Source organism: Thermothelomyces heterothallicus, assembly GCF_042370625.1.
Source record: "Thermothelomyces heterothallicus CBS 202.75 unplaced genomic scaffold P884_scaffold_13, whole genome shotgun sequence".
Lineage (NCBI taxonomy): Eukaryota > Fungi > Ascomycota > Sordariomycetes > Sordariales > Chaetomiaceae > Thermothelomyces > Thermothelomyces heterothallicus.
The window spans coordinates 87,080-103,467 of record NW_027192574.1 but is presented as its reverse complement, the minus strand read 5'-3'; the positions used below and the strand labels follow the sequence as shown (position 1 = coordinate 103,467).

The 16,388-nt window shown below is 58.3% G+C and overlaps 4 protein-coding genes across 4 annotated transcripts; 1 reads left to right on the top strand and 3 right to left on the bottom strand.

Annotated features, from left to right (window-relative positions):
- Positions 1-101: 101 nt before the first annotated feature.
- On the bottom strand, positions 102-2,109 carry P884DRAFT_27391 (senescence-associated protein-domain-containing protein). Its single transcript, XM_069442647.1, has 2 exons — positions 1,347-2,109; positions 102-1,281 (listed from the first exon to the last, which is right to left on the bottom strand). Exons 1-2 carry the CDS (start codon positions 1,921-1,923, stop codon positions 437-439), a joined length of 1,422 nt encoding a protein of 473 aa, XP_069296968.1. The 5' UTR covers positions 1,924-2,109; the 3' UTR covers positions 102-436.
- Positions 2,110-4,247: 2,138 nt separating this feature from the next.
- P884DRAFT_270179 (fungal-specific transcription factor domain-containing protein) lies at positions 4,248-8,943 on the top strand (the record flags this gene model as incomplete). Its single annotated transcript, XM_069442325.1, has 5 exons — positions 4,248-4,287; positions 4,731-4,753; positions 4,795-4,810; positions 5,769-5,945; positions 6,014-8,943. The coding sequence occupies 5 exons, from the start codon at positions 4,248-4,250 to the stop codon at positions 8,941-8,943; spliced, it is 3,186 nt and encodes a 1,061-aa protein (XP_069296967.1).
- A 977-nt stretch (positions 8,944-9,920) lies between these two features.
- Positions 9,921-10,766, bottom strand: P884DRAFT_224919 (uncharacterized protein). The gene is made up of 2 exons (XM_069439602.1): positions 10,518-10,766; positions 9,921-10,439 (listed from the first exon to the last, which is right to left on the bottom strand). Exon 2 carries the CDS (start codon positions 10,351-10,353, stop codon positions 10,075-10,077), a length of 279 nt encoding a protein of 92 aa, XP_069296966.1. The 5' UTR covers positions 10,354-10,439; positions 10,518-10,766; the 3' UTR covers positions 9,921-10,074.
- A 1,125-nt stretch (positions 10,767-11,891) lies between these two features.
- P884DRAFT_300207 (uncharacterized protein) lies at positions 11,892-14,969 on the bottom strand (the record flags this gene model as incomplete). Its single annotated transcript, XM_069444746.1, has 5 exons — positions 11,892-12,718; positions 12,838-13,236; positions 13,320-14,566; positions 14,673-14,799; positions 14,924-14,969. The coding sequence occupies 5 exons, from the start codon at positions 14,967-14,969 to the stop codon at positions 11,892-11,894; spliced, it is 2,646 nt and encodes an 881-aa protein (XP_069296965.1).
- Positions 14,970-16,388: the final 1,419 nt, after the last annotated feature.

The following is a 16,388-nucleotide window of genomic DNA, read 5'->3' as shown; positions in this document are numbered from 1 at the left end:
CTGGATGTAAAAAAAAAAAAAAAGCTTGCTTCTCCGAGCAATCCCCCTAATTACAATACATTCATTCTCTCGAAATTCATGTCAATTGCAAGTTGCCAGTGCAGCATGCAGGACGGGGGCCCTTGCAGCGGAAGCTACTGTACTTGTTAGTTAGGTGGGGTGTAGGAATCACTTTCACGCGCCTTTCCCCGGTTTTGTGACGCGATTCTAACGCGGTCACGTGATAGCTCTCAACTTGGTCCCAGCTCCATCTCCCTGATGAAAAGGCGAAGGGGTCTGGTTGGAGGAGAGACCGAATGTTCACACAAAGCAACAAAAAGAGTTCGCAGAGAAAAGTTTCATTAATCTAAAAAGAAAAACACCCTGATTAGACAGTATAACCCCGCCGTTTCCCAACCCAAAGGTCAAAACTATGCGAAACAACTAACTAGCAGGATCACTTATACTTTTCGTTCAGCGAACCTGCAGGCTGCTTTCCCTCAGCTACCGTCATGCCGCTCAGCGACTGCGTGTCCTGCTTCTCCCGGTTCAGGGTAGCGACTCCTCCATCGCCTCCCCCAACAATGATGTTGTCTCCCGTCGACGTCCTGCCGACTACCATGCCCTTGGCCACGCTCTTCAATATGGCCCTCCGCGACACGCCCGTGACGTCGATGTAGACCAATCCAACGTTCTTGACCCCGCCACCCAGGCTCCTGGTCACTTCACCGGCTTCGGATCCCCACTTATGCCCCACTACCGTGGTCGCCGCTTCCGCCGTCGAGGCCAGCAGGTTGCGCCCGGCCTGCTCGACGCCGTCCATGACGGTGGAGAAAGCCATCATGCTCTTGTTGAGCAGGCCCGGCTTATATGTCGGAATCGGCTTGCCGTCCTTGTCGAAGCCCTTGTGCGGGGAGCCATCCTTGTTTTTGCCGTGACCACCGAGGGAGGCGCCCCAGTTCTGAGCCACCTTAGTGATCTGGCCAACCGTCTTGGCCGAGAGGGTTGCCGCGCTACCGGTGAAGGCGCTGATGCGCCGGATGTGCTCGCGCGTGGTGGGCTTAAACGTGAGGGGCTTGGCATCTGGCTGGACTTTTTTGGTGAAGTTGTCGGCCTGGTTCTGGAGCAGCTTGGAGAGCATGTCGGAACCAGTAATGATGAGACGCGAGGCCGCCGAGGCGTTGGACACGAGAAACGACTTCTTGTACGCCGGATGAAGGTTCGCTGCGTACAAATCCTGGGAAATCGGGGCGACCTTGATATTCTGCCCGCCAGCGGCGGGGAGGGTTATCTCGACCGGGTCTGCGATGCATCACTAAGTGTCAGCAGTGCTTCTCAAATGCCAGAGGCGGACAAGCGCAGCGAACCTTTCGAACCCGGCTTCAGCTTGCTGTCCTCGACGACTTGATATCCATCGGCTAATTCTCCTATGACGCTGCCATCCTCCTCGTCGACGAGCACAATCTGTCCCTTTGCGGCCCCGCTGTGGCTGCCCCGCACGTACCCCTCCCCAGGCTTGAAGTCGGCCGGGTTATACGCAGGGAGCGCGTCGCCCGCCGCTTCTGCGGCCTTTGTCGCTGTGCTCTTCTGGCCCTCGCTACCGCCTTCCCACCATTGCTCGTCCTTCGCAATCTTGGGTGGTGGCGCCCGTTCGAGGAAGGCGGTGCATTGCGCCAGGATCGTCTCGAAAGTGTCGACATCCTCCTGGATCCCCTTGCGGCTCTCTACTGGGGGAAACTCAATTCTAGTGAACGCGCCGCTATCGGGTCCAAGATCCCATCGTGGGATCAGATAACTGGTCGGTGGCTGGTGGTAGATCTGTGTTGTGGCCGGGAGCGGCAGATCCAGCTCGGGCGGCAGGTGGAGGTGCAGGTAGAAGTCTTGCTCCGGCGTGGCGTCGGGGTCGATAGCGGGGTCGGCAAAGGCGGACGTCGTCGGCACCATCAGCAGCGACAGTGTTTGCGGGCCGGCGGGAGTGAGTGGCTCCTCCTTGCCATTAACGATATGGTACGCCGACACGCCATTGATGGCGTAGAGTAACTTCGGGTCCTGTTGGGGTCGTGTGTCAGCCCAGCGCCGGATCTCAGCGCGCGGAAACGTCTCACATTGTGCCCAGATGCCATCTTGGAGGGGATTTCGGTGCTCGGGGTCAATTGGTTGGGGCCAGCCGAGTGCGGTTCGAGAAACCTCGCGCGAGCTATAATGCACCGGGGGGCGGGGGCGGGGTGAACTGCAATGAAAGCTCAACCTTCGCTGCCGATGACTGCAGTGGTTTAGTTCGACAAAGATGCTCCTGAATATCAGAACTTGGGGGAGTTAAATCAGAAAAGCGCTCCCAACAGGTCTGGTTTGCAATCCCACAAATCCGTTGAAGGCGGGGTTGGTTGGCAACTGATCCAAATGGGTTTCAGGATAGCAACTGCCCAGCATCGCGCGACCCCAGGCGCTTAAAGACGACTCTGTGTGGAGAAAGCGCGAGGCCTCCTCGAGCCTCTCTCTCAGGATCGACGTCATTGGTGTGCCAAGTTCGGGCAAGTCTTCGCCCGCCACTGTTCCGGTCGACGAGCCTGGCTGTGTACTTCGTATTGTACTGGTAGAGAGTTTTTAGGAGCACGGAGTAGTATAAGGTATCTTCACTGCTCGTCCGATAACCTTCTGTTTGAATGCCTCCATTATCAATGTCTCTTTAAGCAACAAAAGTGATCGGCAGCACGGCAAGGCTGCTCGGTGCGCTCGCCCGGAGGCCAACTCTACTCACTAACGTAGTCTATCAGATCACCCATTTGAAAGTGATCTAGCGCAGCCCCTGCAGCACTAACCTTTTAGTTCTCCTGCGATGCGACACCACCTTTTACTTTATGACCGGATTGACTTCGTAAACTAAGTTTTTCACTCCCGCCGGTATCTCGGTCTTTTTGGGAGGTGACTGAGAGTAGTGAAACCGCACTCACAAATAAGATGCCGCAGAAAGGCTTTCAAATTGTGCATGGATGTCACGTATCACCTCTTCTTAAAAATACATGAGTGCGCCTACTGCCAGCGCTGATGAGGCCGAGATGTTGGAGATACCGTTTCTGGTGGCCCATACCTCCATGTGCCCGGCAAATTCCCACTTGGAGCAGCAGAGTGGTAGGAGTTGGCTGGCCTTGATGAAGCCAGAGGAGACATTCCGCGCCAAAATATACATACATGAACACTCTGAAGCACACGTATTCGTACTTCATACCTTGCGCCTTAGGTACCCAGGTGTACGGATTATTCCTGTTGCTTCCGATCCATACGAGTATCCACCAGGCTTCCCTTATCAGCTTCGGAGCTCGCAGGCCGCAATCAGGAAAGGAGAGAGCAGTTCCCATGTGGGCCCACTATCCCGTCTAGCGCGAGGGGCACGATCAGGAACTCGAACATTGTCAATTACCAACAAGACTAAGAAGATTTTTCGAGGAGCGATGTCTCGCGGCTGCATTGCCTGACCTCCCTCAGAGACGGGGTGGCGCCGGGCACTGGGCGCTACAAGTGATCCCGAACCAGCTACCACTGCATACGACCTGTCGCGTGTTTTGCGTATCACATACATATATGTAAGGTATGTCAGGCATGTATAGTTATACGGAGGTACTCCGTCCTTTCCTCCGTATATCTACCGTAAAGTATCCTGGGGGAATCTACAGCCCTGAGGACCCCCAATTTGCTCCGGCAAATTCGTCCCACATTCCGAAGCGGCTAACAGCGAGCCTTCCCGGCTGCTGAGAGGGCACGGCAGCCGGGGGGGGAGCGACTTGGGACCGAGTCGGCTGCAGAAGAAGTCGGCCCTGTCCTGCACCACCTTCCAGGTTTATGACACAAGCCGTTTTTTTCTTTTTTTTTTTCTTTTTTTTTTTTTTTTGAGATAGGCAAGCATGCGTACGTTATGTAATAGTATACACTACGGCTGAGAGGAGAGAACCACAGCCTCAATGCGCCGAGAACTGTGAATTGCGCGGTTACCTTCAAACCTAGTCCATGCTGCCCTTCGCGATGTCAGCTGGGTGGCAGGACAACCCATACGCTCAGCCATCTATGAAGTTACACCGCATCCACGAGGCGCACTGTGGTGAAATTTCGATGGATCTAGAAGAGTGCCCACACACCAGGCAGACAAGCTGTTGTGTTGGACCAAGGCCTAACGAGCAGACGCTGCCGGTCTCGAGTGCCTGCATCGATAATGTGCCAGTTTGCTTGTGCATCCGCACAGCTTCGGTTTGCAGTATGCAAATCCAATCCATGCAATGCCGGTGTGCTGCGATATCTCCGTGCTCCTGTATCTTGGTTTGTTGTATTTAAGGGTTTATCATGGTCATCTGGCATGTTTCGAACCCTTCCGGGACGGGCGATAGCAAGGTGAAGGCATCTGGAGTTTCCAGTGGGAGCGAGTTCCGATGCCAAGCGAGCACCAAAGGGGGAAGCCCACCCCAACCGACGACAGAGCTGGCACTTGTCGGTCCAAAAAAAAAAAAAGGGGGGGGGGGTGGTTGAGGGCATAGAGCACCTGTCACAATTGTTCTGTTTGTCTGCGTTTCAGCAAGGTTGCCGATCAACAAGCTAAGTTTCAATCCAGCTACTTCCCGCAGACACAAATCGGGGTGTGTTTGACCAAAAACGACCACTTCCTGTGAAAACAGAAGGGTTGTGTGTCTCGGGCGCCTGCCCTTCCAACCGACCAGAGCTGGGGCTTGGCTCGCTTTCACCGCCTGCCCTACCTCCAATTCCAGACAGGACACCCGGTAGCCACTGCGTATGTACAGATTAGAGTGAATAACTACTTAGGTACCTTAGGTATTGTTCCTGCCTGGTAGGTATAGTACACTAGCTCAACCCACGCAGCACCGCGTTAGTTCCTTGAGGGGCACCTTCCCCGTTTTCCAGGCCCTCAAGAATAAAGCCCACAAAAACGCTTATTCCCAGCGACCGGAACTTACCAAGATATTCCGTGGATCTCGTTTGCGTCCCACGTACTCCCTACTCTGCATTTCATCCGAGCTCAAATCCTTGACTGTTGAAATCAAGCTCGACCGATCCAGACCCTGGCAACGGCCTGCCACAACCATATTCGAGTCGCCCACTCATACCAAGCACAGATCTACATACACACATCCATACGCAGGCAATAAGTTACATGCCTTGTACGCCTCGACTATCCTTGGTACCCTAGCAAAGCACCCACTCGATCCCGGCACAGGGACCTGGCTGCCGACGTTACCGACTTGCACCGACGGCTAGTTACCGACGAATCGCCTGCCCTTGTGCGGAGTGCAATCCGCATCCCGCTTTGCCGCCCACCCGCCCGACTCAGGTCCCGTCCGCCTCGCTTACTGCACACGGCATAGTCAACCCTGTACCGCCGAAACTCGCGTCCTGGAAGCTGCAAAACGGCCCGGACTTTCTACCACATCCAACCTCAGCGCTCTGCTGCATTCTCTTCGCCTTCGACTGACCACACCCGCACAAACTCACGAGCCCCGCCCGCATCTTTGCGCAATCCGACAGGCATTGCCAACCAACGTTTCGGCCGTCGTCACACTGGCTCGTCCGGATAGGCACATCTTGGCGGTCGGCTGCCGCCCACTCTCGTCCGGCTACCCGCGCATACGGATACCTGCACCGTCAGTGGCACTACGAGCTGTGCAAACGCCAGTCCTCCTCGTAGCCAACTTGCCGCATCGCCCCGTCCCGGCCATCCCCTTCATTGCCCTCCGACAATCGAGCTCTTGCTCCGTCCATCCACCGCACTGCTTGCTGCACTGCCCTAGACCCCGCTCCTGCGACTATTGTCACCCTCGCTCGCAGAGGCGGACGTTCTGAGCCTGCGTATTTGAGTTCGTTCTCTCGCGGGCCGCCCGACGACCCCGACCAAACGTCGAGTCTCGGCTCCTGCTTCCCGAGTCCGCATTGCTTCCGCCGAGCGGTCTTAAGCCGCCAGTCGCACTGTGTGTGGTGTGGCCGGGGAAGGCCTAGATCTCCGTTGTGTTTGCGCCAAGGGGGGTCCCGTTGCGAGACCCAACCGCCGTCACGATTGCTTCCCAGTTGCGTATCCAATCCATCATCTCCCCTCCCGAGCCGCCCGACGCCCACGCGGTCGTGGTAACGCCCTCCTTGGACCAGCAGAGCCCGACGCCAAAGAGGAAGTTCCACGACGCCTTTACCGCGCCGGCGCCCGATGCGCCCATCGATTCGGGAGAGCCGCCTGCGCCGCCGCACTCCTTCCTCCCCCAGCGCTTGCCCAACATTCGCCAGCCGCTGCCGCACAGCCCGCCACGCCCCGCCGCGGTCGGGGCGGTCCGCACCCAGGGCCACACCGCTACCATAGCCGCCGCTGCCGACGATGATCACAGGCCGCCCGCCCAGGCTCCAATGATGTCGGGCAGCCCCGGCAGCCCGGGCGCCATTGACAACAAGAAGGGCATCAAGCGGACGCCACTGCGATCCAGCATCGCCTGCCAACGCTGCCGCAAGTCCAAGATCAAGTGCAATAACACGGGCGGCGACCAGCCCTGCGAGACGTGCATTCGCAATGGCAAGGAGTGCACCTACCCCGAGGTGACGCCCGCCCCGCAGAAGCGGTCCGAGCCGTCCTCGGGCGTCAAGATGGAGCAGGGCTCGGAACGGAAACGTCTACGGCGTATCGAAGACATTGTCAAGATGGAAGGTGCCGTCCCGCCCACCGTGGTCGCCGAGGACGTCCTCTCGGCCCCCTATCTTACCGAGACCGTGTGGAACCAGCTGTTCGACATATATCGACTGCACTTTGCGACCGAGCTGCCCTTCCTCCACTTGGCCACCCTAAAGGAGAAGCTCGGAAACCGGTTCAGGGCGAAACCTGCCGACACCTCGCCCGAGATCAACCTCGTGCTCTTGGGCATCCTCACGCTAACGGCACGGTTCCACAGCACCCTGGTCTCGTACGTCACGGCACCCCGGAACAGCCCAGCAGGGCCGGGCGCGCCCAAGCCTCGGCAAGGCGGCCCGGCCCAGGACGCATCGAGCGCGTCGGAGTACTACGCCGATGTCCTGACCAAGGCGCTCGGCGGCCTGAGGACGAGCATGACGGTAGCCTCGGTGGAGAGAGTGCAGGCCTTCCTGATGCTGGGGCTTTATGAATGGAGTCAGGCGCGGCCCAGAGTCGGAGGGATGGCGGCGTGGATGTACGTCGGCGTGGCAATCCGGATGGCGCAGGCCCTGGGGCTGGGCGACGGCGACAAGGAGCCGGGCAAGGTGTTCCGGTCCCGGCCCGTCAAGCCCGCCCAACAGACCATGACGCCGACCCAGCGGATAACGGCGAAAGAAATTAGGAGACGTACCATGTTCAGCTGTCTGATCTTGGATCGCTTGTTGGGCTGCGGCAAGGATCGCGTCTCCACCATTCGCTCCGAGGATTTGCAGATCCAGTTGCCGTGCGCCGAAGTCTCCTTCGACCTCTCGGATGACGTCTACACGGGCTTCCTGAAGCCGACGCCCGGGGTGGACCCCAACCGGCCCATTTCGGACAGCGTGCTCGGTCGCTTCGTCCGCCTCGTCGACCTCTGGGGCGAGATCTCCAAGTGGAGTTTCTCGGGCGGCCGCTTCACCGAGGACCACCCTCCATGGTCGCCCGAATCGAACTTCTTCCAGTTGCGTCGGAAGCTGGAGGCGTTCTACGGCGATCTCCCAGACCACTTCAAATGGTCAGACAGCAACTACTACAAACACGAAAACCACCAGGCCAGCAGCGTCTACGTTTCGCTCCACATGCTGGGTGCCGTGTGCAGGATCATGCTTCACCGTGAATACATCCCGTTCATTCCCATTCTCTGCTCCACGCCGGTCGGTCCGCTCGATGAGCCCACGTTCGCCCCGGGGCAGGAGCCGCAGGGCTTCTGGGAGGCCAGTGCCGAAGAGATCTTCCACGCTGCCAAGGACATTGTCGACCTCGCCGAGATTTGCCGCGACAAGCTGCCCATGTCATCCCTCGTGCTCTTCGCCATCTGGACGGCCGCTTTCGTCGGCATCTATGCCGTCCACTTCCCGCACATGGACACCAAGGGTCATATGCTGCCCAAGGAGGAGACCAACGGGCCGATCGACGTGACCAAGCATGGACCTACCGGGCTGACGTACAAGCTGCTGACGCACATGTCACTCTGGCTCAAGCTGGCTGAGACCTACGTTGGCTACTTCAACGAGATGGCCCGCTACTATGACACGGTCAAACAGGACTACGAGAGGTACGTTGGCAGCAACAACAAAAGTCGCAGGGGCGGCGGCGGGCTGGAGGAGTGGAAGGAGCGAGCTTTCAAGGTCGTCAACAACGGCGAGATCCTCGTCGTCGACGAGGGGAAGAGCACTTCTCGGGACAGCACGGTCGAGCCCGGCTCCTCAGTCGGCCCGGACGGCAGCAGCCACCCGACCGACCACGCCAAGACGCCCCGGTCGACCTCGATGTCTTTCACGCCGATCAACACGTCGCAGTCACACCAGGGCCAGTCCGACTCGGCTTCGGAAGCCGCGGCCGAGGCAGCCGCCTCCACGCTCTGGCGCATCCAGCAGCCCCACGGCCAGCAGCACAACAGTCACCACTCGTACCCGCACCCGCACCAGCACCAGCAACCTTCGCCCTGCCAGTCCTCGGGCGCCGTTCCGTCGCCTCAGATGGCACAGCACCCGCACCCGCACGCGAACGCGACGACGGTGACGAGTACGATTGCGGTGCCGAAGCTGCCGCCCTACGATGCCGGTGAAGTGGCAATGTACCTGGAACAGAACCAGTCGATGCCGTGGAACCTGGCGCCGGGTGGTGTCGACCAGTTTGCGCACGGTACCGAGGACCTGGACCACTTGGATCAGGGGAATCTGTTCTGGGGGAGCATGCCCGAGAGCTGGACAGGCTCTACTACGGCCGGGGTTGGGGTTGGGATGGGGGGAATGTTGCAAGGTTATTCGGGTTATTAGATGTGATGCGTAAAAAGGGAGGAAGTATGTCATATGCTTGCCGCCCTAGAGCGAGGGATCATTTCGTAACCTTGGTTGGCATTGAGATGTTGATCTTTTCGGATGGCGGTCTAGTCTGTTGATATGGGATGGAGGGGGGCTTTTTCTTCTCACGCTTTTATCTTCGGCAAGGTGCTCTTGGTGGGTGGGAGAGGCAGGGTGTTCTGGTGGGTGAAGATAGTCTTCTTTTCACTCGTTATCTGTTTTTTTGAAGTGATTTTCGCCTAGTGGCCCGCTCTGGTTATTTAGTATCTCGGAGGTGTGAATGTTGGAGTGCGAAAAGGGTGGCGTCCGTGATGTTTTGTGCTGAGACGGGGTTTTGATGGAGAGTGTGGGACAAAACAAACCCTCCTGCAAATGTGTGATGGCTATGGGAAAGTCCGAGAGAGATCGGCTTAGATCTGTCAGTGGTGGTGGTGGTGGTGCTGCTGCTGCTGCTGCCTTTCAAAGAGAAACATAATTTATTTTGTTGTTTGCAGCACCGGGTCTTTTGTCGTTCAGTTGGCTGTCCGGGACATATTCGCTGCTCATTCTGTTTGCTTGTCTCCTTGGTGTTCTGGACTGGGAACAGTGTATGGCGGCCGGTTGCTGAGACACTGCTTGGTCAGGAAGAGGAAGGGCTTTGGTGGTGGGAGAGAGAGGGAGTGCAAAAAGTGGTCCGCCCAATGGCTGGCTCGCTACTTTGTGAGCCGCCGGCGTGTCTGTTGCTGGCCGGCAAAGCCAGAGAAGGGAGAGCTGATAGGGTTAAGAAGACTTGATGTCCAGCATGATGGCCGAGTCGGTTGTTTTCTTTCATTTTGCGTCGGCTCCCCATTGCAAGAAAGTCAACTTTTGTTTCGAAGCGTGGATAACTCTGTTTTATTTTCCTCCTTCCTCCTTCTCTCTTACCTTCATGTCACATACAACCCATACCAATATCCCCCCCCCTTTTTTTTTTTCTCCCCACCACCCTCAAGGGCCAAATACCGACGAGAACGGAATCATCCCCTTGAACACCCTGCCTATTCCAGCATATCAAAACATGACGATTTCGATGCCTGGGGTTGTGAGGCTTCCCTTCGCCTTTCTCTCCCCGCCCTTTTTTTATCTTCGTCATCTCGAGGCAGCGAAAACGTCAGAGACGACGGTCGGGCCGGTGGATGATGACGAGGACGAGGACGAGGAGGACGAGGAGGAGGAAGACGACGACGACGATGTCCTGGTCAGCCGGGCCATGAAGAACTCCATGTCGCGGCGGACGAGGTCCGGAACGGCCCCATCGGCGGCGCTGCTCGACGACGACTGCGTGCTGCTGGACCGGCTGTGCTGGGCGTGATGGCCCTGCCCCGGGAGCATGCCGACTGCCTCGAAGGGTGATTGCTGGGCGGGCATGGCTTGTTATACTTCTTCTCTTCTTTTTTTTTTCTTACTTTTGCCTTTTTTTCCCCCTTTGCTTCGTTTGGTTGGCGGGTCGCGGGCTGTGTGGGTGTCAGTCAACTACTACTTGACGTTGGGGTAAGATGTACTGTGTAGCTTTTGAGCTGCTGATGACTTACCCTCGTCAATGCTTTAGAGAGTGATGACGGTGAAAGTGATATGCGATGGTTAGTATGATGCGAAAAAGAGAGAGAGCATCACGGGGGGCGCAAGTCCCAAGTCATCAAGTCAACCTATGGAAAAGAGGCACGGCAGGAAGGAGACAACACGGGGCTGGTGGCCGTCTCTTTGTTCTCTGTCTCTCTTTCCTTCTTTTTCTCTCTCTTGGTGCCATCGAGCGGTACTTATTCCCTTCTCCCTTCTCTCCCCTTCGACGATCGTCCCAGCCTACCCCTCCCCCCCCCCCCCTTTTCTTCCTTTTCCCCCCATCCTGGGCCAATACTGTTGACATAACAGAACTTGAGGCGTTGCAGGGGGGTCGCGTGGGTCGGGAACACGCCATTGGCCGCCTCCCGGGGCTCGGTTCCGGACCTCATGGGCTGCAGCCGTCTCTTGCAGGCGGCTCGGTGTCGCGAAACAGTTTGGATCCTGGGGGGCCAGGGAGCTGATCTGGAGCCGCCCAACCAACCCCACCCCCCCCCCCCCCCAAAAAAAAAAAAAAAAAAAGATGGGTTGCTCTCGTGACCCGACATACGGATTATACACATACATATGCATATACCCGCGGGGAGGAACCCTTGACCCTACACTGTAAGCAACAGGAGTATAATGCACCACAGAGGTCAGGTTCATCGGTTGCGAAAAATCATGCCAGCCATCGTGAGCCCCTTCCCCTTTTTCCTCCTCACCTTCGATTGGACCATACCCACATCTCCCCCATCTCTTTCCATCTTTACCCCCATCAGTGCCGAGACCTTGTCGGTCGCCAGCCACGCTGCATCTGGATGCATCCGGCGCCCACACGCGCGGGCGGCGGGCCGCGCGTGTGAACCCCTGTCGCCGCCACGCTTACCTACCAGTCCGAGGTTTGTTTGTCTGTCTGCCCCTCCTACTCCGTAGTACGCACGCTACTCGGGAGCAGGCGCTATCATCTCTCTGGCACGGGGCCGCGCCTGTGAGTAGCAATGTAAATTAGATTGTATTACCCCCCTTTGTATGGGCATAGAGAGAATGTTATCTGACACCAACAAACACCTGATCGGTTTAGCTTCCATCGTATCTGGGTATCCATCCACACAAGTCATTCACCCTTTTTCCCCTTCTTCGACCCATCATTACCGAGCACGTCACACTCACTTTTCAAAACAAATAGGCCACACCTGCTCCCTCTCACGCTCTCTTCTTCCACACTGCCCTTGTGGCTTCCCCCTCCCGACAGAAGTGTCGTAAGAGGAGGGTTGGGGGAGGGTTTTTTTGGAAGATCCAGAATCCAGAGATACACCCTTCTTTCCTTTTCCCTTGCGGATGCATGCCCATTTTTTTTCTTTCTTTCTTTAATAATAAATCTTCTCCTCCCAGACGGGCGGCCTTGTCTTCTCGCGGTCCCAGACCAGCCGGCCTTTCTCGTCCAGCTCGCAGCCCTCGTCCGTGATGGGGATGACGCGGCCGGAGTGGGCGACCTCCTGCCTGGAGACGCCGGCGGGGTCGCGGGGCACCCACAGCAGCGGCGGGGCGCTGGTGACCGAGGGCGGGTAGTACGCGTTGGCGGCGACCTCGTCCGGGTAGGAGTCCAGGTCGAGGCTGCGGGGGACCAGCCGGCGCAGGACGGCGTAGTCGGCGTAGACCCAGGGCTTGAGGAAGCGCGTGAACGGGTTGCCGGCGCCGGCGGCCTTGCGGGCCTCGCGGGCTTCCCGCACCCGGGCCTCGGTCGCGTCGAGGTCCTCGGCGGCGCGGTCCTCCTTGCTGCCGGCCTTGTTCTCGGCGGTGCTGGCCGCCGGCTCCGCGGACACGCTCTTCTCCGGGTGGAGCAGGCGGCCGGACTCCTCCTCCTCGGCCAGGAGGGTCAGCGGCAGGTTGTAGAGGAGCGGGTTGAGGGCCGAGTTGAGGGAGATGTGGAAGAGGACGGTGAAGACGAGGAAGGCGACCATGAGGACGAGCGGGCCCGGGGCGACGGACGCGCCGTAGAGGCCGATCATGCACAACTCGGCCAGGTACAGGCCGGTGAAGAGCTGCTTGATGGCCCGCGGGTAGATGAGCCCGCGCGTGTCGATCTGCGTGTCGGTGACGAACAGAACGTTGTAGCGCCAGGCAAAGTAGAAGAGGAACATGGCGACGGTGGCCCAGCCGAGCATCAACGGGGCGATGCACGAGTAGGTGATGGCTTACGAGATAAAAAGGTGTCAGCGAGGCTCGTCGCTGAAGCAACACTTCCCCCGTTGTTTCCAGGGAAGGGGAAGACGGGAAGAAAAAAAATAAAAAAATAAAAAAGCGAGGACTCACCGATAACCACGATATTGGTGTAGACGGGCATGGTGCTACCCCACGAGATGGCGCTCAGGGTGGACCATTTCTGGTAGAGGGTGCGCGGGGTGTTGGCCAAGAACTTGTACATCAGAGTGAAGATGAAGAAGCCGACGACCTGGGTCAGCACGCTGGTGGCGATGCTTAGGCCCTGGACGATGAAGTACGAGATATAGAAGTTGGAGGATTTGGGGAGGTTGCTGGCCAGGATGGTGGTGGCGCTTGCGGGGTTATCGACGATCTGCTTGGCGACGGCGGTGGCGGACGAGGCCAGGGTAGTGACCAGGAAGACCTGGATCACTTGGAAGGCGAAGTAGGCATTCTGGGTGAACAGCTCGACTCTGGAATCAGAAGGCTCTCCGGCCAGCTTGGCGCACACTTGTCGGGGTTCCTGTCAGCCGAGCTCATCCGTGCACAGAGGAGAAAGAGGAAAGGGAGAAAGAGAGAGAGAGAGAACATACAGCGCATCACGATGGGCACCAAGGACATCAGAACGGATAGCAAGACGGAGGGGAGCAGGCCGGTGACGACGCCCATGATGACAGGCGGGATCTTTCGCAGCCAGGTGAGGAAGGAGAGGCTCTCGAGGTAGGTGATGTTGCTGACGGCACCGACGAAGGCGACGGGGATGGCCCAGAAGAGGATCATGGCGGAGATGAAGGCGACGACGGCATAGCGGCGGATCACCTTCTGCCACCAGGGGATGGACAGCGACTTCCAGACGATCTCGCCGGGCCGGATGCCGATGTAGCCGGGGCTCATGTGCAGTCCCTGGTGGTGGGCGAGGATCTGGGCGGCGCGCTCGGCGTCCGATTGGGTGCGGAACTCGATGAAGACGCCGGGGACGTTCTTGTAGCCTCCGGCGCGGTACTTGGCCTGGGCGGCCTCGGCCTCGGGGATGAGGCGCTCGAGCTCGGCACGGCACCAGTTGATGGTGTCGACCTTCTTGCCGACCAGGCCCAGGGGCCCGAGGCGGTGGGTCGGGCGCTTCTTCTGGGGCACCCAGCGGGCGGCGATGCTGCCGGACTCGGCGTCCCCGACGATGGGGTCCATGTCGGGCTCCTCGGCAGAGGCGCCGTCCTTCTTCTTCTTCTTGATGGCGTCCTGGCGGGCCTTGTGGGCGAGCTTGATCAGCTTGACCTCGGCCTTCTCGAGGCGCATGGCGACCTTGTCGCGCTCCCCGACCAGCTTGTCGAGCTCCTTGGTGTCGGCGGTGATCCAGATGTTCTTGGCGGCGGGGCCAAAGACGTTGCGCAGGCGGGCCTCGCTCAGGTACGGCTCCGGGACGGAGGTGAAGAGGACGGTGCGGGACGAGATGCGGTTGGCGTAGAAGGGGCTCAACAGGAAGGCCTGGCGCAGGTTGATGTAGAAGATGCACTCGCGCGTGATCATGTACATGATGAAGCCGAAGTAGAGCCAGCCGACGAAAACGTGGGCGTAGTAGCGGTTGGAGCGGCTATTCCGGTCGACGTTGGCGTACGACAGGATGTCGAGCTGCTTCTGGCCGCCGCCGCCGGTGGCGTTGACGGGGAAGAGGATAGGCCAGGTGATGCAGCAGCCGACAAAGCAAAGGACGAGGGCCATGCGCAGGTAGCGGATGTAGAGGTAGGCATCGAGAGACTGGTGCTGGAGCGCGTAGACATCGGGGATCTTCCAGAAGCGGCTGACCCAGTTGAACAGGCCGCTGGGCAGGGGAGGCGAGCGTTCGCTACGAGGCAGTGTTAGCGTCGAGACGGAAACCGAGGAGAAAGGGGGGAGGAGGACGGGGACTCCTCCTCCTGGTCCTCCCGGTCCTCCTCCTGATGGCGACCTACCCTTCCCGCAGGCTGCCGAGGTAGGTTCTCGGGGCATAGTAGCGCCTCTGGCTCTTCCTGAGCACGAGGAAGATGGAAATGTAGACTGCCGAGACGAGTGCGACCGGGGCAAGGGTCGAGATCATGCCTGTATCGGGCCGTCAGCGCGGAGCTCTCTCGATTCCCCGACTCGGCTTCGAAGAAAACGAGGGGACGAGGGGGACGAGGGGGACGAGAGGGAAGTAGGGGGAGGGCCATCGGAAAATACTCACCCGACAGGGTGCTCGGGTTCGACTGGTCATTGCCGTTGCTGCTCATGTTGGCGGCGGTGCAGAATCACTCTCACTCTCCGGGCTCGAGCTGGTGGTTCGCTAAGGCGTTTGGGGTTGTTGTTGTGGTGGAGTTTCCGTCCCTATCCTATCCCCCTTCAAATTCGACTTAAACAATGCTATTGCTGCCACTGGCCCAACAGGCTCCCTGTTCCGGCTGAGCAAATCTTCCAGCTACGAATCCGTGTGAATGCGTGTGATGGCGGGGTAGTCTGCGTGAGGGCGTCGTCGTCAACAGGGCGTGACACGAAGACTTAGCACTGGGCTGGTCTTCGATTTTGGAGGGTTGGGCTCGCCCAAAAACACGCCCACACGCCCGGTTGTATGGCTATCAATTAAATCAGTTAAAAGTAGTGCAAGAGCTAGTGTGTGCTCGTAAGTGTAGTGTGGTGTATGGACGGAATGGCCCGTACCAAACAAACACAACGAGACCGGGGTTATCCTCGATGGCGTCGACCTACTAGTACACTAGGCGGGGTGAGAACTTGAGCAAAATTTAGGTTCTGACTGCACCAGCCGAGTCTGAGAAGATGGTCAATGGTCAATGGTCAATGGTCAATGGGCTGCATTGCCCCGATATACCGACCAGGGACTGGCATACGGTATCGCAGTCCCTACGACATACGCAATTGACCGCTTCATTTTCAGACACGGGCCCTGGCGTGCGCACCTTGGCTGAAACTCTTTGACGCGCGCACATCGATGGAGTTGGCGGCGCTCAATGACGCAAAGAGCTTGTCAGTGATGTGCGAGGAGATGGCAAGGAACGGGCGAGCGCTGTGGGGCAAAGCAAAATCTGGGCAGCTGAACACCAGGGTCACGGCTGAACAAGGGTCACGGCAATCGCGCGCGATGCAACCCTGGAAATCTCACGGGTGGGGGTGGCATATCACAGGCCCAGAAAGAGGCAAACAGGGGTCCACTGCCCCGATGGGGACATGCCAAGGGGGAACGGGCCCTGGTTCCTTTCCGCCTGTGCACAGAATCGCAAGTTAGCTTTACAAGTCACTGCAGTCACAGACTAGTGCAGTTCTGACGGAGCCATCGAACGCAAGGATTCCAAGGCGCTATTGCAGCCTCCATGCCTAATCCGGCATTTTGTGCTCTTGCCACCTCCGAGAGCCTTTGCTTGCTGCGTACGGCAGCACTCGCCGTCTGTCAAAAAACTTCGAGGAGCTGGAGGCGCGCAGCCTTGACGTATGAGAGGGGTAATCGGCACAGACCGCTCCGTTCTTTCCTCCAGGTTTTGAATTCCTCGCAATGATTCGAGATGACGTTCTTTCTGTGGATGAATTCGAGGTCTTTGCGTCAACCAACGAACGTGAGCTAGACGTGAAGGCAAGGGATAAAAGAAAGGGAAAAAAGGAAAGGAAAGAGAGAAGGGGGGAAAAGGTAAACAAGTGGCGAG